The sequence below is a fragment of the Belonocnema kinseyi genome, chromosome 7 (genome assembly GCF_010883055.1).
Source record: "Belonocnema kinseyi isolate 2016_QV_RU_SX_M_011 chromosome 7, B_treatae_v1, whole genome shotgun sequence".
Lineage (NCBI taxonomy): Eukaryota > Metazoa > Arthropoda > Insecta > Hymenoptera > Cynipidae > Belonocnema > Belonocnema kinseyi.
Genome location: NC_046663.1, coordinates 91,503,639 through 91,529,625, shown reverse-complemented (window position 1 = coordinate 91,529,625; position 25,987 = coordinate 91,503,639). Strand labels below are relative to the sequence as shown.

General features: G+C 27.3%; 1 protein-coding gene across 4 annotated transcripts in view; it reads left to right on the top strand.

Annotated features, from left to right (window-relative positions):
• Positions 1-25,987, top strand: part of LOC117175934 (cohesin subunit SA-1) — a 30,171-nt gene that overhangs the window by 2,909 nt on the left and 1,275 nt on the right. Inside the window, exons 3-19 of one of the 4 annotated variants that reach the window (XM_033365786.1) lie at positions 1,262-1,428; positions 1,513-1,691; positions 1,772-1,945; positions 4,652-4,856; positions 4,947-5,276; positions 7,615-8,220; positions 11,377-11,719; positions 11,830-12,057; positions 16,084-16,294; positions 16,390-16,576; positions 19,031-19,335; positions 19,424-19,635; positions 19,722-19,882; positions 19,969-20,020; positions 21,992-22,027; positions 22,259-22,438; positions 22,531-22,615. In XM_033365786.1, the coding sequence (XP_033221677.1) occupies positions 1,262-1,428; positions 1,513-1,691; positions 1,772-1,945; positions 4,652-4,856; positions 4,947-5,276; positions 7,615-8,220; positions 11,377-11,719; positions 11,830-12,057; positions 16,084-16,294; positions 16,390-16,576; positions 19,031-19,335; positions 19,424-19,635; positions 19,722-19,882; positions 19,969-20,020; positions 21,992-22,027; positions 22,259-22,438; positions 22,531-22,615 (3,661 nt within the window). Of the gene's footprint in view, positions 1-1,261; positions 1,429-1,512; positions 1,692-1,771; positions 1,946-4,651; positions 4,857-4,946; positions 5,277-7,614; positions 8,221-11,376; positions 11,720-11,829; positions 12,058-16,083; positions 16,295-16,389; positions 16,577-19,030; positions 19,336-19,423; positions 19,636-19,721; positions 19,883-19,968; positions 20,021-20,450; positions 21,409-21,991; positions 22,028-22,258; positions 22,439-22,530; positions 22,616-25,987 lie in introns of those variants that run through there. The other 3 variants (XM_033365787.1, XM_033365788.1, XM_033365789.1) reach the window with 3 other exon arrangements.

Sequence of the window (25,987 nt, the reverse complement as noted above, 5' to 3'; positions counted from 1 at the left end):
TTTTTGTGGGTTAATTCAAAAAAGTTTTAATTTAGCAAAATGTGGTTTATTTGCATAGCGATTAGGAAATAGTATCGATTTTTTCAGTGTTAGATTCCCCCGGCTTTTTCCTTTGATAAGAAATATTATGTCTTCGAAATTTGGGAAATGATAGCGAACATGCTAACAGACGTCCCCGCACACTTTTTTGTTTTTATAATCAAAATTTTTTTGATATTGCTAACAACGTGCGTGTATATTTCGGGGTTACGTGTGTTACAATTCACCCGAGCGTTACTTCCAAACTACACAATATTTTTTGGCGGAAACTTTGGTCTTACAAATAAACATAGCAACTTATCTCCCGGAACGAAAATTGTTTGCAATCAATCAAAAAAGTTTATTTCATCAATAATTTTCAGATTATCGGAAAGGCAGAGATGAAAAACGACGTAACCTCAAAATAATGCATATGCATAAAATTTTTATTTAGTACAATAATTTTTTTTGTTATTATCACTGAAAAAAGAATCTGGGGACGTCCGTTATGATATTTAATAGCATCTCCGTATTCAGTTTTTAAAAATTTTCATTTTTGTGGAAAAAAATCCGGGCAAATTTTAAGTATCACATGCCCTTAACCAGCCAATGCGAATTTTCAATAAAGTATCGGAGTCCTCAACCGAAACCGATTAATTTTCAACCAAACACTAGCATTTTTAACAAACAAACAAAAACTGATTTCATACCAAAAAAGACGAATTTACGACGAAGTAATTAAATTTTCAAAGATACATTTTTAAGCCGAAAATATTAATTTTAAAGAAAATAATTGAATTTTCAATTATGAGAAATCCGTTAGTCTTGAAAAAATACAGTTTCAATCAAATGGTTTAATTTTCAAGAAAATAATTCAGTTTTGAGCCAAATGATAAAATATGAATTCTTAACGAAAAATGTAACAGACTTTTCAACCGCAGATAATAAACTTTGAACCAAAAGTATAATGATTTTCTTATTGGGTTCTATTAATTCAATTCGAGGCCTTCGATAAATAAATAGGAATTTTGATAATTTATAGACTAAAGGTTAACATTTTAGATAAACATTGAAGTTAATTTTCAATACTTGACAAATTTTACGATACTATTTTGACACTTTTTTTTAATTGGTGGCATTATTTACACTATTATTTATCTCTAAAGTTAGTCCGAGGACTGACATTCTCTAAGTTTTCATTTTTTTATTTGATTTTAATTTCTTTATCTGTAATAAACTTTAGGCCAGAACACTATTCCTCCGAGGACTACAGCTCCCCAGGAATGTCTCAGCCATTATATCAAGATCAACCGTTAAATTTCGATAGTCCGGCACAATTTGAACAACCTTTGACTCCAATCGCGCCTGCGAATATGAGGATTACTCGAAACACTCGCGCTCGACTTCGTGGTATGAATTTAGTTTCAACTAATAATGAATTTTAGAAAAAAAAATTCTCGTTGACAGTTGAGTGAAAATGGAAATTTTGTTCAGGTGGGCCGATTCAGCAACCAAAGTACAAAGAAATCGATACAGACTATATCCCGACAACTTCCACTGGAAGAGGCAGAGGAGGTGGTCGAGGTCGGGGAAAACGAGTTTATCAACCACAAAGTTTGGAGGATGAAGCTAGTCTCTATTTTGTCATAAAAAACAACCGCTCGTCGCTTACTGTAAGCATTTTAATTTTCAACTTTTCTTCCCTTGTCTGTTTTATTTTTAAATCAATCCTTCTCTTTTCATTTTTGTATAGAATATTGTGGACGACTGGATCGAAAAGTACAAAGTCAACAGGGAAAACGCTCTCCTGATGTTGATGCAGTTTTTCATCAACGCTAGTGGTTGTAAAGGACGCATTACTTCTGAAATGCAAACCACAATGGAACACGTAGCAATCATTCGAAAAATGACTGAAGAATTTGACGAGGTAATCATTTTTAACTGCTTTTAAAATTCCTGTATAAAATTGCAATTTTTTCTCCATAATACAATATTTTATATTCAAGGTATCTACCCTTTTTTTATTTTTAATGAATTTTTTTCACTGAAAATTTAACTATTTTTTAATATTAATTAATTTAACTATTTTTGCTTGAAATTTCATAGTTTTTAGTTGTAAAATCATGCATCTGGTTGAAAATTCAACAGTCTGTTTGCAATTTTTCTCTCCTAACAGTCAAATCTTTCTTATTTGAAAATTTAACTTACGTTGAAAATTCATATTTTTTGGTTGCATTTAACTATTTTTTATTAACAATTTAAAATAAATCTTTGGTTAAAATATCAACTACTATATATTTTGTTCAGAATTTATCTTTTTTTAAATGAAAATTTATTTATTCGGTTTTAAGTTACACTTGTCAAAAATAAATTTTGGTATAAAAATGTAAATATTCATTTTTTGTTTAAAAATGATCTTTTTTAGTCAGAAATTCATCGTTTGGTAGAAAATTCAACTATTTCAGTCAATATTTCATCATTTTAGTTAAAAATTAATTTCATTGCTTGGACATTAATTTTGTTAACTATTCAATTTGTGATTGAAAATTAATCTTTTTTAGTTTAAAATGAATGTATTTTGTTGAAAAATCGTCTTTTTTGTAGAAACTATTAGTTTTTTTTAAGTTTGAGTATTCCAGTTAAATATAAATAATTTTAGTTGCAAATTCCGCTTTTTGGTGGAAAAGAAGAACCACTTGCTTGAAACTTAAGCTCTTGTTAAAAAATCATCTTTTTTATTTAAAATTCATCTGTTTCTATTGAAGATTAGTAATTGTTAGTTTAAAATTCCTCACTTTGGGTGATAATTCATCACTTTATTTGTAAACATAACTATATTTTTGAAAATTAGTTTGTTTTTTTAACTGAAAATTTAACTTCTAGTTCAAGGTGTGTTTTTATTATAGTTCATAATTCATCTTTTTGATTGAAAAGTAATATTTTCAACGGATAATTAGCTATTTAATTTTTGATCATGCAATTTATATTTATTAGTTGAAAATTAATGTATTTTGTTAAAAAGTCGTATTTGGTTTGAAATTTAACTGTTCCAGTTGGAAATTAATTAATTTAAATGAAAATTCATTTTTAAATCTGATAATTCAACTGTTTCATTTTAGGTTGAAAATTTATCTTTTTTTTACTTAAAATTCACCTTTTTGCTGCGAAATAAAAGCTATTTGGCTGAAAGTAAATTTCTTTTTAAAAAATTATCTTTTTGGTTTAAAATTAATCTGTTTCTTTTAAAGATTTTTTATATTTACTTAAAAATTCCTCACTTTTTTGAAAACATAACTATATTTTTGATTTTTTTTTTAACTGAAAATGAAACTTCCAATTGAATTTTTGTTTCATGGTAGTTCAAAATTTATCTCTGATTAAACATTGATGATTTGATCTGAAAATTTAACTATTCAATTTTTGTTCGACAATTTATCTTTTTTAGATGAAAATTAATGTATTTTGTGGAAAAAAACGTCTTTTTGGTAGAAATGAATCTTACTATTTAAAAATTCACCTTTTCGATTTGAAATTAAACTGTTCCCTTTTTTGTTGAAAAATTGTCTTTATTGGTAGAAAATGAATAAATTGTGTGGGAGAATATTGTTTTGGATATAAAGTTAATTTTGTTTGTTTAAAATTCTATTTGATTGAAAATTCATCTTTTTGGGTGAAAATAAAAACTACTTGGTTGAAAGTTGAACTATTTTGTGAAAAATTTATCTTTTTGTTTTAAAATTTATCTATTTTAGTTAAATATTGATCATATTTTCGTTAAAAAATTCGCCTTCTTTGATAGAAAATGAAATCTTATTGTTGAAAATTCGAGTTTGCCAGTTAAATATTCATGTTTTTGGTTTAAAATTCAACTATTCCGGTTGACGTTTTATAATTTTTGTTGAAAATTCATCACTTTAGTTGATTTTTTTTTAATTGAAAGTTTAACTATTCCATATTTGACTGAAAATTGATATTTTTTTTCTTCAAAATTTTTCTTCATTAATCTAGTACCCACATTAATTTGACCTAAATATGCATTGAATTTTAATTATAAGAAAATAACATAAAATTTGGTGTAAATTATTATTCACATTCATGGATTTTAAAGACAAATTCTAGAAATTATTATTAATCTTTTTAGTATTATTTAATTAATCGATGGTGCATAATACAATTCGTCAAAGCTTTCTGAGTTAAAGATATTAATTGAATTCCTATAAGCTGAAAAATATTACTACTTGCAATAAACTCGCGAAACTGTCTAAAATTTCGGAGTCGAATGTTTTAGTAAATGCGAAATATTTGAATAGCTCCGTACTATGAAAAATTATATTTGGAAAAAAAACTTGAGACACTTGGAAAAAACCTGGTATTATCAGGGAATTTTTTCCCGTGCTTTGGTAGACACCCTGCTTGTTCTTCTTCCTAAATGAAATACATACGATATTCCAATCTTTATTCTTCTTTCCATTATTAAATTATTTCATCTCTCTCGTTCTATTGAAATTACCATTTTCCTTTTGATTAAATTAATTTCCTTTTGATGTTGGTTTTTTAAATGTTAATTTTCTATTTTTTTTCTTCTTATCCAATATTCACATTTTTATTGCAAGTCCATTGATTTGTTGAATAGGAAAGTGGAGAGTATCCATTAATAATGGCTGGACAACAGTGGAAAAAGTTTCGCGCCAACTTTTGCGAATTTGTACAAATTCTAGTTCGTCAATGTCAATATTCTATAATCTACGATCAGTTCCTCATGGATAATGTGATTTCCCTTCTGACTGGCCTTTCCGATTCGCAAGTTAGGGCTTTCCGGCACACGGCCACTCTTGCAGGTAATTTCGCTAAAATCAATATTAAATCGAACAAATGTGTACATTACCCAAACTGAATACCTTTTTAATACCTTTGTTTTTTTATTCCAGCTATGAAACTCATGACGGCTTTAGTTGACGTTGCGTTAACCGTCTCCATTAATTTAGACAACACCCAGCGACAGTACGAAGCCGAAAGGCAAAAAGCAAGAGAAAAAAGAGCAGCAGACAGACTCGAGTCGCTGATGGCAAAGCGAAAGGAGCTCGAGGAAAATATGGACGAGATCAAAAACATGTTGACTTACATGTTTAAATCTGTTTTCGTACACAGGTACAGAGACACCCTTCCCGAAATCCGAGCAATTTGCATGGCAGAAATTGGCGTCTGGATGAAAAAGTTTCACCAAAACTTTCTCGACGACTCGTATCTGAAATATATAGGTAAACAAATATATTCATTATTTTCTCCCATTCCGTCTCCTTGAACCTTCTAAATCTGAAATTCTCCTTTATTTTTTCCTAATGACTTTCAATTCCAATAATTTTTTAATCTACTGATAAAATATTTATTTTAGTCAACTGACTAATTTGTTGCCAATGAAAAAATGCAATGGCTCACTTTTTTTTAAATATGTGAAGGGAGTTTGCTGACCGGAAAAGCCGGGAATTGCTTTAGAAAATGTGAATTTTGCAATGTTTCAAGAGAATCAAACCATTTTCTCAGAGATTTGTGGCACATTTCTAATTATTTCTTATTTAGAAAATTAATTTCAGGAGAACATATCAAAGCATTTGCAAATTTCCCAAGAAAGAACCTGGAAGATTTTAAGGCATTAAAAAAAAAAAATATTTTGAACATTTTAAAAGATATTTAGAAGATTTAAAAGTTTTAAAAAAGATTGAAAAATAGAAACTATTACAAAAAATTTGAAGAAGAAAAATCGGATTTTTTTTTTTTAATTTTGACAGGTTTCAATGAAAAAAGAAAAAAATGTCTCAAGGTTAATTGCATTATGAGAAAAACTATAATGATTTTGTATTAAAAAAAATTAATTTCAAGAGAATATTTCAAAACATTTCCAAAATTGTCAAGACAGAATCTAGAATATTTTAAAGCAATGTTTTTTTGTTATGGAGAATTAAAAAAAAATACGAAAAATACCATAGTTTAAAAATATAGTTAGAAGATTTAGAAATGTATCCAAAAAATAGGAATTATTTTAATCATTTTTTAATATATTTAATATTAATATATTTATAATATATTTAGAAAAGTTTAAAAAATCATTGGAAATTCGAAACTATTTAAACAAATATTTAACAAAATTGAAATAATAAATCTGGAGCTTCTTAAAAATTTTGAAAGGTTAAAAAAATATTGTCAAGATTCCTGGCAAAATTATAAATGATTTTCTTTTTTGAAGGAAACTTCAAAAGATTTCTAAAAATGTCGAAAAACCTCTAAAAGATTTAAAGGTCATTTTTTATTTTGCAAGATTTTTCAAAATCTTAGAAGTAATTCGAGTCTGTTTAAAAAATGTTTTTGAAAATTCTTCCGTTAAAAATACAATTGTTTAGTTGAAGATTATTTTTTATATGGTGAAAATTCGTCGTTTCTGGATAAAATCAGCTGTAATTTTTCTTTCTGTTAACATTTTTTTAAACTGAAATTTAAATCATTCTAGTTTTGGTTGAAAATTAATCTTTTTCAGTTAAATGTTGATGTATTTTGTTAAAATTTTGGCTTCGTAGAAAATGAATGTTTTTGGATCAAATTGGAATTACTTGATTGAAAGTGATTGTTTTGTTGTTGTTCAATGTTTATATTTTCCGATTGATAGTTCAGCAGTTTCATTAGAAAATAAAAAATGGTATTAAAAATTTGTGGTTTGGATTAATTCAACTCTTTTTAATTCAATATTAAAATCTTTTTTATCTGAAATATTGTCCATTACAGTTTTCTTTAAGAATTCATGTTTAATGGTTGAAAATTTAACTGCTTGGTTAAAAGTTGAATTAGTTTGTTAAAAATAAACTTTTTTATCAAAAGATTCATCATTTTAGTTGAAATTTCATTTCATTGATTTAAAATTCAATTATTTTGTTGAAAATTCATCTTTTTATGGGAAAATTTAATGATTTATTATTTTGAAAAATTAATTTCAAGAGAAAATTGAACAAGATTTAAAAACATTTCAAATAATTTTCTAAAATTCACAGAAAGTGTATACAAAATTGTATAGCAAAATTTTAGCAAAAATCGAGTAAGTTTAAGAGATATTTACAAGTTTTAGAAAAATTCTGAACAAATAGAAATATTTAACATTTTGAAAAATTTAAAACCAAATGTAGATTTTTGTAAGATTTCGAACAAAAAATTAAGGCATAGTTTTCAATCTCTGTCATTGACGGTTGATTATCGATTAATTATGGAATTGTTTTTTTATACAAAAAAAAAACATAAATATTATTTAGTCAAATACAATGTTCATTTTACATCAAATATACTATAAAAATATTTAATTATAATGACTCTTTTATAATTATTTATTAATTATTTACATAAATTCAATTTTCCGAATAACTAACTACAAAGGGCCATTAGCTTGTGCTGAAATGTCGGAACAACCGGGATTTTGGCAGACAAAAATTAGCAGAAACCCTAAAAGGGCTGGAAAAATTGTATTTCTGATTCTAAAAAAGACCTTAAATTTGGTTCCTCAAAATTCCCGCAATGCTTGTTACATGTTGCTAAATAAAAAAAATGATAACTATTTAGGATGGACGCTTCACGACAAGGTCGGAGAAGTAAGACTAAAGTGCCTCCAAGCTCTGCAACCGTTGTACGCTTCAGAGGAATTAAAAACAAAGTTAGAGCTCTTTACAAGTAAATTCAAGGACCGAATAGTCAACATGACTTTGGACAAGGAGTATGACGTTGCTGTTCAAGCCGTGAAACTCGTAATTTCAATCTTGAAACATCATCGTGAGATTCTCACGGACAAGGATTGTGAACACGTTTATGAATTGGTGTATTCCTCTCATCGAGCTGTTGCCCAAGCAGCTGGGGAATTTTTGAACGAGCGTTTGTTTACGCCCGACGAAGAAGCTGTTGCTGGTGTTAAAACGAAGCGAGGCAAAAGACGTTTGCCAAACACCCCGTTGATTCGAGATTTGGTGCTCTTTTTCATCGAGTCTGAGCTTCATGAGCATGGTGCTTATTTGGTGGATTCGTTGATTGAAACAAACCAGATGATGAAGGACTGGGAATGTATGACGGACTTGCTACTTGAAGAAGCTGGACCGGAAGAGGAAGCTTTGGACAATCAGAAGGAGACTTCGCTCATCGAGTTGATGGTTTGCTGTATAAAACAGGCTGCTACTGGTGAGTTTTTTTTTCGTTTTCAAACTAGAAAAGATTAATATTAATACAAAAAGCTCGAATTTTTAACTAAAAAATAGCAATCTTAAAAAATGGAAAAGTTCCATTTTTTGTTAAAAAATGAATTCTGAACAACAAAAATATAAGTATTTTCCACTAAACAGTTAAATTTTCAACCAAACATAAGCCTTCAATAAAAGAAATTTCACAATGTAGTTTAACTTTGACACAAGTAGTTGAATTTTCAATTAAAAAAGATTAATTTATAACAAGATAATTAAACTTTTAACCAATGAGATAACTTTTCAACTTAAAATGTCAATCTTTAACAAAAAAAAGTGATTTCTTAACAAAGCGATTTAACCAAATGTTTTAAACAAATTAGTTGAATTATCAAGCAAAGAAGAACCATTCTTAACCAAAAAGTTGTATTTTCATAAAAAAATGAACTTTTAAACAAAAAAGATGACTTTTTAACAAAATTGTTGAATTCTCTAGCAAATAGTTGCATTTTTATCAAAAAATATTAAATTTATCTTAAAGCGGAAGAATTTTTTATTAGAAAAAAGTTGAGTTTTCATCTAGAAACGATTCCAGTTAACTCAGGAACATCAAAAATTGAATTTTTGTAACAAAAAAATAAGTTTCTACGAAAAAATGATAATTTTCGATCCAAAAAGGATGAATTTGTAACAAAATAGTTTAGTTCTCTACCAAATAGTTGCATTTTTATCCAAAAAAGAAAAATTTTGTACTAAAAGAGATGAAATTGTAATAAAAAAAAAATTTTTTTATAAATGGAACTTTCATTCAGAAAATATTTCAGTTCTAAAGCTAAAGCAGGTAAATTTTTAAATAAAAAAGACAAACTTTGAAAAAAAGAGTTGAATTTTCAACCGAGAAGTTAACGAAAAAATGCAATTTTCTATTAATTAAAATAAATTCTGAGATTCTCATAAATAACTAGGAAATGACTGAAAATTTAATTAAAAACCCGGGAATTTACTAATGATCGCAGTAAAATATATTAATTATTATCTTAATATTTAATATTAGTTATTAATTATTAAATAATTAATTATTTAAATAATTGTGGTCAATTTAGAAAAGTGAAATGAAAGGGAATTAAAAATTCAACTACTTGGTTGAAAGTTAAACTCAATTATTAAAAATTAATTTTTTATTGAAGGTTCATAATTTTAATTGAAGATTCATCATTTTAATTAAAAATTGATCTCTGTTTGATAATGTAACTACTTTGTTAAGAATAAAATTTTGTCTTTAAAAATAGAAAATTGAAATATTTTGCTGAAAATGAGTTTTTGTTGTGAAAAATGATATTTTTAAGAGAAAATTAAACTATTCTATTTTTGGTTGAAAATTTACTTTCTCCCTCTTTTTTCAATTATTATTTTGGTCTCTAATAAGTCGAAAAGTATGTTTTTTGTGTGAAATTTGAACTATTTGGATGAAAATTGACATTTTTTACTTAAAAATTCGAGTCTTTGTTTGAAAATTTATGCACTTTGTGGAAAAGTCGTATTTTTTATAGAAAATTAATCTTTATGGTTAAAATTTCATGTTTTTATATAAAAATTTCAATCATCTCAGTTGGAAGATTCATCATTTCAGTTTGGTTGATAATTAATTTCTTCAGCTGAAAATTCAACTGTTCCATTTTTAGCTGAAAACTGATTTTTCCTAATTCACAATTCAACAATTTGGATGAAAATTGGCATTTTTTAACAGTAAATTCAACTTTTTTTTATAAAAAATTATCTTTTTCTTTGAAAGTTAATCTTCTTGTCTAAAAATTCTTCTTGACAGTTGAAAAAAAAACTTTTTTGTAGACTTTACCAAATATTTTATAGATTTCAATGAACAGACTTTAATATTGTGATTAATTCTATAAGTTTTTAAATTCTTCTCTGCTAATATAGAATGTGAAATTATACATTTTCTTGGTGATATTCAATTTACAAATTATAAAAATTATTAGTTGAAAAATTTGACAGTAATTCAGTTCCAGGATTAGAAGGAAGCATGGCGATATAACGGATTTTTCAAGGGTTTTACCACTCGATTATTGAGTGTATGGCATATTACAAAACATTACTAAATATTTCAAAAGGTTTCAAATATTTTATACTATTTAAAAGGATTTTCAACATTTTACCAATTTTTTAAAAAGGCGTGTACACCAGATTCCAAATATTTCACAACAATTTCACAAAGCCTTTAAAAGTCAAAAGATTTAGAGGATTTTAAAGGTTTGCAACAGGCTACAGCACACCAGATTTGAAAATTTTAAAAAGAGTTTACACAAGTTAAAAATTATTTAATGATCTCAAATGAATACAAAAGACTTCAGAAGGATTTTACAAATATTTCAAATATATTTTATAAAAATGTCATAAAGATTTCCAAATAATACGAAAGTTTCTTCAAATATTCCAAAAATTTCACAAAGATTTAAAGCATTTAAAGTATTTCAAATGTTTGGCAAAAATGTAAAAAGATTTCACAGAAATGACAAGTCTTTACAAAGATTTTAATTACTTAAAGATATTTAATCGAATTCACAAACATTTCATAAGATTTCAAGGATTTCAAAGACGAGTTATGTTCGCAAAAAATTAAGAACTTGTTTATTTATGGTTCTGCTTTCTCTAAAAAGTTTTGGCCTATAAAAAATGAAATGGTAAAAAAAAAATGTAAAAAAAAGAGACCTGGAAAAACTTGACTTCTTGACCTGGAAAAACTGGAAAATACCTTAAATTGCGTTCCTAAGAATCGCTGTACACCCTGATTAGTATTGAATAATTTTTGTTACAAACACTTAAAAGTCAACCGGGAACTTTTTGTTACAAATTATTATTTTTATTGTTTATTGGTTTTAGCTGAATTTATTCTATTAACTGTTAGCTGATTTAACCGGCTTTCTTCGGCATTTGTCCAACCTCTCGAGCAAAAATAAAAAAAAAATGTCATCTTAATTTTATTTTTACAACAACAATAGTTATAAATTCTAAAATATAAAAAGAGTAACGCACTGTTTCCAGGTTGCTAGAACCTGTTTTAAAATCGATTTTTCTTCCAAATATGAGTAAAGAATTGAAATATATGTAATAAAAAGTTCTAACTAATTTAATGTTTTAGGAGAAGCACCAGTTGGTCGAGGACCCACGCGCAAGATTTTGTCGGTGAAGGAATTGAAGCAAGTGCAAGAAGACAAGCAGAGGCTAACGGAACATTTCATCCAAACTTTGCCCCTTTTGCTCGATAATTACAGTGCTGATCCGGAGAAACTTGCAAATTTGCTCGCCATTCCGCAGTATTTTGACCTGGACATTTACACCAAGTCGAGGCAAGAGCAAAACTTGGATTCCTTGTTGAACAAGATTCAGACGATCGTGGAAAAGGTGCATGATTCAGAGGTGCTAGATACCGCAGCAAGAACCTTGGAGTACATGTGTGTTGAAGGCCACGCAATTTTCACCAGGTTTGTGATGAAATCTTAATTAAAGGTTCAATTTTAATTAATAATTAATAATAATAATTTAATAATTCTAATTTTAGTTGATTAAATATTTTATGATACATTATTCACAGGTGTGATATTGCTCGTTCAACACTGATTGATGCGATCGTCAACAAGTATAAAACAACAATAGAAGAATACAGAACAGCCGTTGACGGTGAAGAAGAACTCGATGAAGATGACCTTTTTAACGTTACGCAGTCGCTCAAGAAAGTCGCCGTCTTTTACAGCAGTCACAATATGAATCCTTGGGAAATTTGGGATTCTCTCTACCGGGACATTGTGGATGCTTTTTCAAAGTTTGTTCTTTTCCTTATATTACCAGGGTGGCGACATGACCGAGGAAACGGGAATTTAATTAAAAATTCGGGAATTTACTTCTGATAGTATCAAATTCAAGTTTTCAATTCAATTTTTGACATGCAACGGCAATTTTTAAAATAATTATAATTTGGATTTAGAAGAAAGGTTTTTTAAATAATTCATCTTCCCAGTTAGAATTCGTCACAATTTGAAAGTTCCGTCTTCTAAATTTTAGATAAAGAAAGTACTTCAAGCAGCTTTAAGAGTAGAATTAGTGTTTGAAAGAAGAAATATTTCTGAATTATAATTTTTTTTTTACCTTGTTTGTTGCGAATCCATATTTTTTAAATTAAAAATTCAAATACTTGGTTCAAAGTTGAACTTATTTTTTTAAATTAATTTTGTTGGTTGAAGATTCATTTTAATTTAAAATTCATCTCTGGTTGCAAATGTAACTACTTTGTTCAAAAACAATGTGTCTTTTTTTTTGGTGAATGAACTATTTAGTTGGAAACTGATATTTTGTACGTAAAAATTAAACCATTTGTTTAATTATGTATGTACTTTCTGGAAAATTCGTCTTATTTTTGTTGAAAATTAATCTTTATGGTTAAATATTCATCTTTTTGAAATAAAATTCAACTAGTTGAAAATTCATCAATTTGATTGAAATTCACTTATTAAAAAAAAAAAAGCTATTCTGGGAGAAAATTATCTATTTCTTGTCGGTTAAAAATTCAAGTATTCCACTTAAATATTTATCATTTCAGTTGAAAATTTACCTTTTAGGTTGGAAGTATAATTATTTGGTTTAAAATTTAACTTTTTTGTTTTATTATTATTATTTTTTTTTGGTTGAAGATTCATTGTTTTAATTAAAACTTAATTTCTTTCATTGAAAAGTAAGCTGTTTGAAAACTTCTTTTCCTTGGGTGTTTTTATTCCAGTTGAATATTTCAATATTTTAATTAAAAATTCTTCTTTTTGTCTGAACATTCATGTTTTACTAAAAATTAAATTTTTAGTTGAAAACTTATCTTTTTTTTAGTTGAAAATCCGTTTTTTTTTGTAAAAATTAATCTTCTTGAATGAAAATTAATTTTGTTGGTTAAAAATTCGATTGTTCTAGTTGAAGATCCATCACTTTGTTTGAAAATATAACTATTTTTTTGAAAGTAAGTTTATTTTTGTTGAAAGAAATCTTTTAAACTGAAAATTTAAGTTTTGGTTGGCAATTGCTAATTTTTAGTAAAAATTATTTTGTACTGTTCCATTGTTAGTTGAAAATTATTATTTTTTTAGTTGAAAATTTGTCTTCTCTAATTAAAAATTCAACTATTTCGTTAGAAATTCATGTATTTCATTGAAAATTTTTATTTTTTGGTAGAAAATTAAGCTTTTTATTTGAAAATTAATTAATTGATCTATTTTGTTGAAAACCCGTGTTTTTTTTGTTGACGATTAATTTCTTCAACTAAAAGTTTAACTATTCAATTTTTTGTAAAAAGTAGATATTTTTTAGTGCAAAATTTAAATGTTTCAAAATTCATTTATTTTGCACTGTCTTGTTCTCTTATGTTAAAGGACGTTTAGAATGAACATCATGAATTAAAATAAATATTTTCGTTCACGGCAAATATGAATATGTTGTTTTTAGTTGAACGGAAAAATTTAAAAACTTGACCGGGAATTTAAAATCGTCTGCCGAATCGCCACGCTTATTACAATTTTTTGTGTGAGAGCAGGAAATACCGGGGAATGACAGTGAATTAATTTTTTGACCGGGAATTCTACAAATTTTTAGAAGAAAAATCTGTATTTGAACAGTTTTTTCAATTATTAGTTCAATTGTTATCTTATTCAATCAATGCAACTTTGCAATGAATATTTCGAAAATTTTGTACTTAAAAAATCTTCCATTGTAGTATTTTATTTTAAAGCGTGCATTTTTCATTTAAATAATTGTGAAAGGCTTTCTTAAAGACTTAAACAATTTAAAATTAAAAAGCGTTTGAAGTTAAAAAATTTCGATAAAAAACATTTTTATTTCATCAACTGTAAATATAATCTTTTTTATTAGATTTGTACTTTAAGTATTAAACATTGAACAATAATTGATTTGCTAAAATTATTCTAAATCTGTTCAAAATTTTAAAGTTAAAAATTAAGCGGTTTCGATTCGAAAGTCTTAGTCATTAAAAAAAATGTAAACGTCTGATTTAAACTTTATAAACTATTTTCAACTTCAAAAACAACTTCGTAATAGTATATTCATGATTAAAGGATTTTATTCAATCGACGAACCTTTAAACTTTATAATTTTAATTGTTGTACTTGAAAAATGTTTAATTTTTAAATGAGATTGTTGAATTTCGACGTATAAATAAAAATTAGACACTCATTATCTGAAGAAAAAAAAATAGTAATTTGAAAAGATATTAAGATGGTTTGAAAATAACCCAAATTAATTAAAAACTTGAAATGTTTTGAAATGATTTATATGAAGTGTCTGTACCGATAAAATTCAGGATTTAAAAAGTTTTTAACAGATTACAAAAGAATCGGAATGATTATAAAGAAACTTGGTTAAATTTGCAGTATTTTCTAAAAATTTTAGGAACAAATCTGTACATTTTTTATTTTCCTAAGAATCTTAAGAAAGTATTCTTATTCTTTCGCAATTCTTGAAAAGCTTCTAAATTTTTTTTCAAATCTGGAGGAACGTACATTTTGTTTTAAATTAATCTGGCCATTTGCACCGAAATTTTCGTACGAATAGCTGACTTTTGTCGTACATTTATACATACAAATTTTACAGGAATTTTTGAAAATTTGCAGGATTTTGTAAAAATTGTAGGAAAAGTTCAATTTATTTTTAAAGATATTTAGAATTTCTGAAAAATTTTCAATAGTAATTTTTAATTTGAAAAAATTGAAAACATTTTCTAGAATTCTCAAGATTTTGCAATCAAATTATAAAGCTTTTCAGGGATGTTTAAACTATTTAAAATGAAAATAATTAAAATTCTAATTTTAGAAGTTTTCTGTTTAAAAAACTTCAAATTTATTAATTTTTAATGTTTCTAACTTAAAATTTCTTAAAATAATATAATTTTGAACATTTTAAAGTTAATTGATTGATTTTTTGGTTTAGAGCATTGCAAGTGATAAGTAGATTTATATTTTTGGAGCTGAATCTGAGTCTTTGATGTCTATAAATGATAAAAGTTAAACATTCTAAATTTTCCAGTTTATCAGCATTTTATTTCAAATGTTTAATTGAAAAATGTTAGTACCTTCCATTGTATACCTGTATATTATTTATTGAGCATTTGAACACAACATTTTTGAATTATAAAACTTTTAAACTTCAATGTTGAAATTGAAAATTCAAGAGTTTCACTTTGAGTTGTTTAATTTGCAGTTTATTTTTTATCACTTCCAATGGGAAAATATTTAGCTTTGGAGTTTGAATTTGTTCATTTTATTGACCGTGAATAGTGTTTGCGAAACGGGGAAAAACCCACGGGAATTTATTTTTTCGATTAACCCTTAAAGGGCACACTTTCGTAAAATTACATAAAGAGCGTACTGGGTGTTCGGTACTCAAGGGTATCAAACGTGTGCTGTGCCGACGGTATTGGATAGTTTTTTACAAGAAAATCAATTAATGATGTTTAATCTATCTAGTTTAAAGAGAAAAAAGTTTTATAACTGTTTTTGAAATTTAAAGTAGTTTAAAAAAATCCTTGTTGGAAATAAAATTAACAAAAAACTTCTTATACTCTAAAATTCATAACTTTTTAAGTTTTTAATATTGTTACTTAAAATTTTAACCTGTATAGTTGTTTCAATTTCATTTGTTAATCTGGCGCCATTTGTTCCATTTTATTGAATTTTGTACGTTTTATTAATGCGCAAATAAGCCGCTGGGTGTTTTACACTCAGTATGTCCTTTAAGGGTCATAACAGCCACTCTGAGAATCACTCATAAGGTGTGATGACTAATTGATCAATTTCAGGGCTGATGATCCTCGGAGATCGCTTCCCGAGGAAGCCGTCAAGTACTGCATAACGGCGTGCTACTTTTCAATATTGTGGGGTCAACACCATCTAATGGAAACTGTCGATTCTGGTGCGAGAGGCGAAGAAGAATGTAAAAGATTGAGAGAACGCTTGGACGCTTTTGTGGGCTTGATGCGCAACTTTGTCAGTGGCGAAACGAGCAGCACGGTAATGTTATTTAATTTTCAGCTAGTTGTTGTCATGGATGATTTTTAAAGTGTACGTTGTTTTCTTAAAACTAATTATAAATTTTGTTTCAACAGCCCATTCCCGTCGTTCTCCGCGAAGATGCTTACACAGTAATTTGCGATTTGTTGGTCGTCTTTTGCAATCAATTACTCACGCACCATAATCCTCTGATGCATCAATTGGTTTACGAACCAGATCAGGCCATGCAGAATATGTTGAATAATTTCGTGCAAGAATACGTGTTTGTCGAGGAAGAAGATGGTTAGTATTCAACCAACTAAACTCTATTTCCGAGTTCAATTGACTGTAACAACATATTTCTACCCTGCCCCTCTTACTGTGCGTAATTTATAGTTGGCTAGTTATTGCTAGTAGAATTTGTCAGGGTTTCCGAGAGCTTCATTTTCAAAATTCCCTGATTTTTTTCTCTGAGTAATTTTTCATTGTTCTTGATCATTATTTTAAAAATACCAGCATTCGAATCTTGTATTACTTTTAACATAAAATCTTTTATAAACGGCAAACAGCATTTCAGATTAAAATTTTTAAATGTCAAATTTATTAATTTATTTAAAACAGAAAAAATGATTTTTTTTACTATGCAAGATGGCTTTTTAACAATATACGTAAATGTTCAATAAAATATTTACATTTTTAATATAATAGTTCAACTTTCAACCAAGAACAAAATTTCAACAAAAAAAATTGTTATAGTTTATATTTCAATAAAAAATATGAAATTTATACCCAAACAAATTTAACCAAAAAGACGAATTTTCATGAAATATTTTTCACTCTAGAAAGAAATAAAAGTTTATCTAAGTTGTTAAACTTTCAAGCCAAAAGACGAATTTTCTGTATAAAAATTGAAATGTTGAACAAAAAATATGATTTTTCAGCAGAAAATTAATTTTCCACGAAACTGGTGCATTTTGACGCAACAAAACTGAAATTTTAAACTAAGACAATTTTTTGTTTTTGCTTAGAAAGGACGACGAAGGACGTTGCTTAGAAAGGACGGATTTTCTATTAAAAATATAAACTTTAAACAAAAAAAGTGATTTCTTAACAACGTGATACGACCAAATCTTTTAAACAAAATAGATGAATACTCAAGAAAAGAATAATAATTTTTAATAAAAAACTAGCATTTTCATTAAAAAAATGAAATTTCTTCTAAAGAAAAATTTAATTTAATTAATTTAATTTTCAATCCAAAAAACGCAATTGTAACCAAAAAGTATGACTTTTCAATAAAATTGTTGAATTTTCATCCAAAAAAGCTTCCAGTTCACTTTTCAAGATCAAAATATGAATGTTTTAACAAAAAATAAGTTTCTACAATAAAATTGAATTTTCTACCAGAAAAGAAATTTTTTTTCAGCCAAAAAAGGATGAATTTTTAACAAAACAGTTGAAATTTCTACCAAATAATTGCATTTTTATCCAAGAAATATATCATTTATACTAAAAACATAAATTTCTAATAGAAAAAGGACAACATTTTTTTAAAAAGTGGAACCTTCATCAAGAAAGAATTGTAAACAGTAGAATTTTCAAACAAAAAGTATGAGTTTTGTTTACAAAATAATTTAATTTTCAACTCTACAGTTGCATTTTTATTCAAGAAAAATGAAATTTTTATTCAAGAAAAATGAAATTTTTCTTAAAACAGATGAGAAAAAAAAAGTAGAATTTTCAACCAGAAAATATTTATCTTCTATTTTCAACACCAAAATATTAATTTTAAACAAAAAGTAAATTCCCAGAGAAATAGTTAAATTTGCAAAACAAAAAAAACTGAATTTTCTACCAAACAGTGTGACTTTTCAACAATATTGTTGAATTTATATCCAAGAAAGAAGTAATTTCTGCTAAAACAGGTGCATTTTAAAATAAAACAGACGAGATTTCAAGAAAGAGTTGAATTTTTAATCAAACAGTTGTATTTTAATTCTAGAAAGATGACATATTTCTTCTAAAACGGATGAATTAAAAAAAAGCTTAAACAAATAGCTAAATTTTCACCCAAAGAAGAGTCCAATTAACTTTCCAACACCAAATTAGGAATTGTAAACAATAAGTTAATTTTTTTGCTCAATAGTAGAATTTTTAACCAAAAAGTATGACTTTTTAACAAGATTGTTAAATTTTCAACCAAACATTTGATTTTTTTTTAAGAAAAATGAAAGTCTACTAAAATAAGTGAATTTAAAAAAAGAGACAAATTTTCAGAAAAAGAGTTGAATTTTCATCCAAAAAGATTTCAATTGACTTTTCAACACAAAAATACGAATTTTAATCAAAAAGTCCATTTTCTGGGAAATAGTTGAATATTCAACATAGTAGTTGCATGTTTATCCAAGAAAGATGAAATATTTGCACTAAAAAAATGAGCTTTTAAATCAAAAAGAAAATGTTCCGAAAAAATAGTTTTAATCCAAAAATGATTTCAGTTTGACTGATCAGCAACAAAATTTGAATTTTAGACAAAAGGTTCATTGTTCTACGAAAAGAGTTGAATTTGTAACCCGAAAAGATGACTTTTTAACAAAACATTTGCATTTTCAACCATGAAGGATGTATTTTGAAGAAAATTGTTAAAGTTTCAAACAAGTAGTAAAACTCATAAATAAAAATAGAATAATGTTACGTGAATTAGGTACGGTGCCTCTCGTTCAATATTTTATGTTATCAATTTAATTCAATTTACAGAAGAGCTCGATGAGCACTCGAAGATTGAAGAACTTCACAAACGAAGAAATTTCCTCGCAAGTTACTGCAAATTAATTGTTTACAACATGATACCGACGAAAGCAGCCGCCGACGTATTTAAACATTATGTTAAATACTACAACGACTATGGAGATATCATTAAAACTACCTTGGGCAAGGCGAGGGACATTAACAAGACAAACTGTGCACTCACAATGCAACAGAGTTTAAATATTCTCTACAGTGAAAGCGTTGCGGAAAAGGGACGAGTAAATAGGAACAGCGACGAATTTACTGCCATGAAGGTAGAAAAAATTAGTACTTGAATTCTCATCATTTTAAATCAATCTTGATTGTCTCCTAAATATCTGAAATTTGTTTTGGAAAATTTAGGAACTCGCGAAACGTTTCGCATTATCGTTTGGACTCGACGCTGTGAAAAATCGAGAAGCTATTGCTTCATTGCACAGAGCAGGAGTTCTTTTTGCCATTACACCACCAGATGGCGTTGAACTTGATCCCACGGGACCTCCTCCGAATCTTTCATTCTTGGAAATTCTTTCGGAATTTACGAATAAGCTTCTGAAGCAGGACAAACGAGTTGTGTATGTGTTTTCTTTTCTTTATTTTAGATATTTCTTCCTGGTGAAATTTGGGATTTATTTATTGCAACAAATATATCATTTTGCAGATTAAACTTTCTCGATGGTCGTCTTCACGCTGGAATGCCGTCTTCGAAAAGCGAGGATTGGCAACCGTTGTTATTGTACAGAAATAGTTTATTGCATGGTGATACTGATCAAGTGCCTGTAACTAGTAAACGAGCTTACACGAGGCGCAAAAAGGAGCAAGGTAATTTGCATTTATATTTTGCACAATAGTTATCATTTTTTTTTAAATATTTACTTTCAACTCTTTTTTCATTTTATTATTTTTAGAAGACGACGACGGCGATGATGGAGACGACGGTTCCGATCATGAATTCATGGGGTGAGTTGTTCCCGTCTACGATTATATTTCCCAATTACATGTGCAAGTTTCTGCAGACTGCAAATTTCTTTTTCTAATCTCTAGTACTTTAAAGGCCTTTGATGGTCGGTTTTCGTATTCATATAACATGTACCGCATGCTGATTAAAATCTGAAATTCATAGTTTTTAAATAGAGAGCATGAAATTGTATGCGCTTGGAGTAAATGTTGAATATTTCGGGGCCTTTGAAATTTTTTGAAAGTGGGTCCCATTCAGTTGTAACATTAGCAACTTTTGTTCTCTTTTTAATAAAACTACTAACAAAAACTCTGAATTTCGGTGACTGGACTTGTATGCTCTCTTTCTAATCTTTTGTCATGATTTAATTATTAAATGAGGAATATTTCAGTAGAGGGAGGATTCTTTTGATGAAAATCTTTGGTTTTTCAGTTGCTATTAGCGCTTTGCCATTTGTGCCTACGCGAGAATCATCTTTGCTCATCTTTATGCTTTGCTTACTCTTGCAAACGAGACCGTTTGGAGAAGGTTCTTCAAATTATTGTAATTCTTCAAAGACTGTGTCTGCCTCGGTGGTTGTTTGAAAAAAAAAAGAGCGAGTGTCAGTGCCCTTCTTTATATTATTTCTCCGAAAACTTGAGGCTCGAAAGTCGTTTCGGAAAGATGACAAATTCTGCACGTCTTTCATCGTTGTTGAATCCTGATAATTTTTGCAACTCTTTCCACTTGAATTTCCTTAAGCTACGAATTTTTTTGTAAACAAAACTTGTCGTCAACGTGATAAACAAATTTTACATCACAAGAGCTTTCTCTCAAGTTTAAGCAAGAGTGAGTGCAAATGACGAGATTTAATATTGTGTGAATTGATGAATTTTAATTATCAGAGTGATTGAATGTGAAATTAACAATTGAAAGTGCTTCTGGCTGTGAGCTTGGAGCAGTCTATTCTTTTTTCTTTTTTTTTCTTTTTTTACTAATCTAGGTTAATTCAGCTTATTAACCAACTATTTCGTTGCATGAGTAGTAACTTTTGATGACCGCTGTTACAGGCTACCTGATCGTTATACCAGTTAAAAGTAGCGCTAAATGCAAATGGTGAGCCTGTAATTCTAAATGCGAAAGGGGCAAAAATTTAGAGGATTTGGCAAGAGAGCATTTACAGATGTAATGTCCCTTTCGTTGAGCGAAATCGATTTATATTCCGACTGTAGAGTAAGGAATACCCGATAGTGTTAAATATTATATAATTTTCACAACACTTTTTTTCAATGAAATAGCGCATAGAGAACGATGTGTGTTTTCTATCGATTTTAAATAATATATTTCGAGTAAGTCAAATACTTTGTAATCAGTTTATATATTGATAATACAGATTCATAATTGATGCAAAGCTAGTTTTCTTAATTCAATCAAGACCCTCACTATCCTCATCACCGTTCCTAGAGATCATTTGATTGTTGATGATTTACTTTTCCAAATTTTCATTCAATTCCGGCGCCAGGAAATGTGACGGAATTAACCCATCCTTAACATTTCCTCATTTCAATTGATCTCGAGTTTGATAAATTATTCAATTTCATTCACACGACGCCGTTCTCTATTGCCCGCAATTTATTATTCAATTTCTTATTTCCATTTGCAATAACAATAACATTGGGTTAATTCTGTTTGGGTAATTCTTGGTGACATCAAAAAACTAAAAATAATACAAATATCGAAATGTTCTAGATTTTTTCGTGGCTATTGGAGATTTTTATTTTGAGAAATTACGTACCCACGCGTCATTTTAATTAAAATTCCAAATTTCATGATTTATATTTTTTATTCATTTCTTTGATTTAGATTATTCGAGAAAAATCAAAAATTTCAAACAATTTCATTTAAAAAGTAAAAATAATTGAGAGATTTTGTTTTAAAAATAAATATTGACCTGTATCTTGAAATTTGAAACAATGACCAACTTTTTATTTCAGCAAACCAAAAAAGAAGAGGGGCCCAAAGAAAAATCAGTGAGTGAACGCTTCTCCATTTTGGCAGGATTTCATTGATTAATCGAATACAAGTTTTCTTATAATTTTCTGTCCAATGAAAGTTTCATTTATTTTCAAGAATTGAGAAAATGTTACTAAACAGATTCCTTGGCCAATTCAATTTTTATATTGAATTACAATTTGAATTTTAATTCAAATATTGATAGTTTTTGTGTCGCTTTCCTTCAGTGTTTTCTCTTTTATTTTCAGACAATCAGTATCGAAAACAACCATACATCGCAATTTTAAAGCTTCTAGCTATTTCGACACCAGCGATTTTCACAGAAACGAAAATGATAATTCTCCGCCGCCGTCAATTGATGATTCAGAATCGAATCCTTCTCAAGAAATAGACAACCGGCTCAAAAGTTTGAAAATTCAATCGAGATCGTAAGTGATTGCGATTATGGGAATTTTTCCCCAGTTTTCGATACTGAAATATCTGATTACTTTTATAAAACGCGGCAATTTTTTTTCGTCAGGCGAAAGAGTCAAGATCAGTCAGAACCGAGAGAGCTGAGAAGAACTGCCAGAAATTCTGGACGATACGTTCAAGGTCAATACATGGTGAGTGTAGAATTTTATTTTTAACAGAGTGTCCAACGACCTTGAAAACCTGGAATTCTCCTTGATTTTTTTTTTTAACCTTGAAAACCTGGAAATCCCCTTGAATTTTTCACGGGAACCTTGAGTTTGAATTTTTGTTTTAGTCGGTACGCCAGATTTCAAAGATTTTAAAGGGTTTGAAAGGGTTTTAGAAGATTTCAAAATATTTCAGAAAGATTAAAAAAATATTGCATAGAATCCGTAAAATTTGTTAAAAGATTTCAAGAATTAAACAGAATTCAAAAAGGGTACATTACACCATATTCAAAAGATTTTAAACAATTTAAAAAGGTTTGATTAAATTTCAAAGATTTCAAAATATTTCGAAACATTTCACAAATATTTTAAGAATTTTAAAGATTTTACCGAAATTTAAAAGATTTCAAATATTTTAATAACTTTAAATTAATGCAAAATATTTTACAAATATTTCGTAAAGATTTCAAAATAATACAAGAATTTCAAAAATTTTAAACGATTTCAAATTTGTGTAGAATATTTCGCAAATATTTCAACGATTTCATCCAAATTTCGTAGAGATATCAGAAGAATTTATAAGGATTTCAAAAGACTTAGAAAATTTAAAAAGGTTTTGAAGATTTTAGAGCATTTCAAAGGTTTTAAACAGTTTCTAAAGGTTTCAAAAGATTTCAAAAGATTTCAATGATTTCGAATGAAAGCAAAAGTTTTCACAAACAAAGATTATAGAAATGTTTCAGAAACATTTAAACGATTTCTAAATGTTTTACAAAAATTTCAAAGAATTTCAGGATATCAAAGATCTTACAACATTTTTGAAAGATATCAACAGTTTTCTCAGAAATTTGAAGATTTCAAAAGGATTTTAAATACTTTGAAAGATTTCAATGAATTCAAAAAGTTTTCAAACGATTAAGCAAATTTAACCAAGATTTCAAAATTTTCAAGGATTTCAAAGACTTTGCCAAGATTTAAAAATATTCCCAAAGATTTCACAAACATGACTTCTGTTCCCAAAAAATTAAGAATTTATTCATGATTCTGCTTTCTTTCGAAATTTTTGGCCAATAAAAAAATGAAATGTTTCATCTTTTACATTTATAACAAACAGTTATTTGATTATTTGATGTAAAAACAAGGTTACCTGAAAAAACTTGATTTCTTGACCCAGAAAACCTTGAACTTTATTCCTAGGAATCGCTGGACATTCTGTTTAATGCCTTTTTTAAATTTTAAATACAGAGTTTTGGTATTTTTATTGATTTCAAATATGGAAAAGTACATCAGAGTATCAAAACAGTTCAATGTTTGAAAATAATTATCACATTAATTTTTCAAATTACTTTTTTTTTATTTAGAGTTTTGGTTTGGAAAATCGAAAGGTACAGAAGATAGTCACGTTCATGTGAATTATACAATAGAAGAAAAAAAATCATTAACTTCTGCGATGTAATATTGAATTGAATCAAGTCAAATCAATGTGCAATCGCGAAATTTTTTAGGGGGTTTTAGTGAATGATCTGATTTATATATGCTTCAAATCCTGAATTTTTCATTGTTTTCCCTACCAGTTATTTATCAGTGAAAGTGAACAAAAACCTTGAAAGTTTTAATTTTCTTAACATTATTCGACAATAAAGTTATTCTAGAGCATGTTACCTTTGCATTATGCAAATCAAATTTCTAAATAAAAAAGTAATTTAATATATGTATGCGATGTAATTTTTTGAAAAACATTGCATTTTTTTAAAGTCAAGTATTGGGAATGATTTAACTGCGATACGCCATCTGGCACCTAAAATCCGAACTAGAAATTTACGTAGAATTTTAAAAATACATTTTAATTTCTAAGCATAAAAGTGTTTTTCGATTTTTGTGTGAAGTTTGAAGTAAGTATTACATACTAAAATTAAGTATTTATTAAAATCAAAGTGTTTTAGATGGAATTTACTTCTTTTATAACGAACAAAACACATTTTGCTGACCAAAATATTTTTGTAAGAGAAAAACAATTATTGTACTATTCATTGTAAATTTCCAGACATTATAAACTTAGAAGTTAACTTATTTTTGAAAAAAATGATCTCAAAGTAAATTTTTATGAATTTATGCATGAAATATTTACAATCTAAGAAAAATGGCCTAAAAGTTTGTTTAAAATTTGTACTCGAATTCTAATTGTATATGATCTAAATTCTCTACATAATCTAGATTAAATTTTTCGTTATACATATTAATTAAAGTTTGATCTTATTAAACATCTCGAAAATATCGAACACATTGCTTTTACATTTTCAAAGAGATCAGAAAAATTAAATTATGGGAAAAACTTATTTTGAAGAATTCGAAAAAAATGCAGAAGCTTTTTAATAATTTTGAAAGATTTTGAGATTCCTAGGAAAAATTAAAATGATTTAAAATTTTTAAAAATTAATTTTAAGAGAATATTTTAAAAAATCAAACGTTTCAAAAGATTTCCCAAATTGACAAAGAAGAATCTTGAAAGATTTTTTTAATTTTGCAGAATTAACAACAAAGTTTCATGAAAAATTTTAATAATTAAAAAATTCTAGAAGATTTAAAATTTTTGAAATAATTAATAAAATAATTTTCTTAAGATTTATGGGAAATTTCTTAAACATTTTTTAGTTTGAAAAATTATGTTTAAGAGAACATTGAAAAAGATTTCCTTAAATTCTAAAAAAGAGTAGAAGATATTAAAGCAAAATGTTTCAATTTGATAAGATCAAAACATTAATAAATCAGATTGAGTAAATTCAAGAAATGTTTAGAAGATTTGAAGAGATGGAAAAAGAATTTTAAACTGTAAAAGATTTTTAAAAATGCATATTTTTAGAAAGATTTCAAACTTAAAATTCCTAGGAAAATTTTGAAGATTTTAAGGGCATTTTTTTACATTTTGAATATTTCAAAATAATAAGAAAAATTCGAGCAAGCAAAAATATTTATTGGAATTGAAGATATTTTTTATTTCGTTCAAACTTCTAGATGTCCTAAATATCTTTTTAAAAAATTGAATTTTTCCTAATATTTTGTGAAATTCTGTAAAATATATTTTTTTAAATCTTCTAGATTCTCTTTTCAGAAATCTTGAAACATTCAAAAATCTTTTCTAATTTTCTCAAAAGTCTTACAAAATTTATATTTATATAAGCTTAAAAACAAACTGATAATGCTTCTTTTCTTGTACACAATTTGAAAAAACCTTTTTTTTTTGTTAGAAAATAGCTATTATGTTTTCAAACATAATAGAAAAAATGTTACGTGACTGGCCAGGGGCGTTGGATTCCGAAGGAAATGTTACGGTCTGTTACATAGGGGGGGGGGGGGGGG